Below are 2,131 nucleotides of genomic sequence, written 5' to 3' on the forward strand. Positions count from 1 at the left end.
GCGCACCCTCCCCCCCCCGAACTATGTCCCACCCACCCCAATTTGAACCCCTAAAAACAACTTTGACAGTGTAAGGTACTATGGTAAACAGATTTATTTGCTTTCCCAGAAAGCAAATAAATAACATACATGTCAACTTGTACGGATTGTCCGTAAGTTATAAGTATTTTACGTCATTTTGCAGGTATACAGACGTATAGGACAATCTCACAGATATTGTCAAGTCTTACGGATTCTTTCAAAATCTCATTTTCAAATTTTTCTAACATGTCAGATGTAGGATAATTTAAAAAAACAATAAATACCATTAAACAGCCATCTTACAACGTGTTCTGTTCTGCCGGTAGAAATAAGTTTTGAACTTTTTCCGCTCTCCTCTCCTCCTGCTTGGCAGCGGGCACTTTCATGTCCCCAGCAAGGCTGACAAACCCCCCACCCCCGGGTGTGAGTTGTATGGATTTTTTGCAAAATTTACAGATTTTTGAGGCTTTTTTTTTTTTTTTTTTTTTTTACAGAGAAACATCCGAAGAGGTTGACATGTATGGGACAACAAAATATAGACTTGTTGTTATTGTTTGTCAACACGAACCGCTACCTGAGAGGCACTACTAGCCCCTCTCCCGTCAGAGTGTCGGAGCAGGACGAGTCAGTGCAACGTCAATCAAATGAGAGAGAGGGTGGGGGCGATTGCTGCATTGGGGGGAGAAAATGATTTATGGGTAGTTTATTTTTTCTGTAATACTTCATTATAGTTTTTTAAGACAAAGCTAATTGAAAGGGGGCGCTGAGCAGAGTTACAACCACAAATAATTACCTTTTTTTCTTCTGCAGTTTGGCGCCCCCTCCAGCAGATGGCGCTCTAGGTGACCGCCTAGTTCGCCTATGCCGAGAGCCGCTCTGACTTTAACTTTTATCAAAGTAATTTTTTGGTAAGATACTTGTACTTTTACTCAAGTTTCACTTTGTGGTACTTTCACTGGTTGGGGGGGAATCTGGGTGGAGAAAGGCAGAGAGATACCTGGATGATGGCAGAATCTTTGAGACTCTCAGATTAAATGAAACCTTTAAGTCTGTAAAAGTTTAAAGATTCTGCTTTGGTCCAGTTTTATAGAGTCTAAAATGGAACAATAAATATTTATAACCCTTTACTGTTTTAACCAATCAACTAAGTTCAGTGAGCTTCATTTGGACCGCTGTTTCTGCTGGTTCCTCTCGAACAGAACTATTGGATCTTTGCTCTGTCTGAGAGCAGAACAGGACCAGGTCGGAGCTGGAAACTGGACTTTGAAGCGCATGTTCGAGGGGACTGTTCGGAGCCGAACCTAAGTCCGGACCGGGCTGGATCATCTGCCGTGTTCCGAACCTCTGACGCCTGGTTCCGTTCATTTAAAGAGCGAGCGAGCATGAAATGGTTGGACTAGTAAACACAAGCTGGTGTGACGCAGCGGACCGGGGTCTCCATGGAAACGGAACCAGTGCCCCCCTCCCCCTCCGTCCTCCCCACGGTCCGCCCCCATCCTCTCAGCTGGGATGGATGGTTCTGAGCTCCGCTCCTCGCTCTCACACTGACAAGCAGAAATAAATCGGATCGGAACCAGGCCGGTACCAGAGAGCCCATGTTCACCGACAGGATGACTCTGAGCCCGCCCGGACCGTCCGGACCCCCGGAGGAGCTGCAGGAACTCGGCTTCATGGAGCGGCCGATCCGGAGGTGTCTTAAGGTGGGTGCTCGTGCGTGTTCGTACACGAGGGTTTTTTTCTGCTGTTCACACAGACCTGGGCAAGATGATGATGAAGAAGATGATGATGATGAAGAAGATGATGAAGCAGCAGGAAGCGGAGGGAAACCCGGGATGTGCGCAGTGTGACGCAGTTAGTCCGTCAGTCTGGGACACTCCGGCTCAGAGAGCTGGACTAACAGACTCAGATTCCAGGTTCTCCTGTCTGCTGAGTCATCATCATATACATTATGTTCATTTTCTATATTCTACATTCATAATCTATATTCATTTTCTATATTCATATTCTACATTCTATATTCATAATCTATATTCATATTCTATATTCATATTCTATATTCATATTCTATATTCATATTCTATATTCAATATCAATATGATCATAAAATTCT

General features: G+C 44.4%; 1 protein-coding gene across 3 annotated transcripts in view; it reads left to right on the top strand.

Moving 5' to 3' along the window:
* The first annotated feature begins 1,502 nt into the window (after positions 1-1,502).
* The window catches only part of ppp4r4 (protein phosphatase 4, regulatory subunit 4), a 25,284-nt gene continuing 24,655 nt past the window's right edge, over positions 1,503-2,131 (top strand). For 2 of the 3 annotated variants that reach the window (XM_014022660.1, XM_014022661.1), the window contains exon 1: positions 1,508-1,721. In XM_014022660.1, coding sequence (XP_013878114.1) covers positions 1,617-1,721 — 105 coding nt within the window. In that variant the 5' untranslated portion in view covers positions 1,508-1,616. Of the gene's footprint in view, positions 1,722-2,131 lie in introns of all 3 variants that reach the window. The other variant, XM_014022659.1, reaches the window with a different exon arrangement.

Source organism: Austrofundulus limnaeus, unplaced genomic scaffold (genome assembly GCF_001266775.1).
Source record: "Austrofundulus limnaeus strain Quisiro unplaced genomic scaffold, Austrofundulus_limnaeus-1.0 Scaffold337, whole genome shotgun sequence".
NCBI classification, from domain to species: domain Eukaryota; kingdom Metazoa; phylum Chordata; class Actinopteri; order Cyprinodontiformes; family Rivulidae; genus Austrofundulus; species Austrofundulus limnaeus.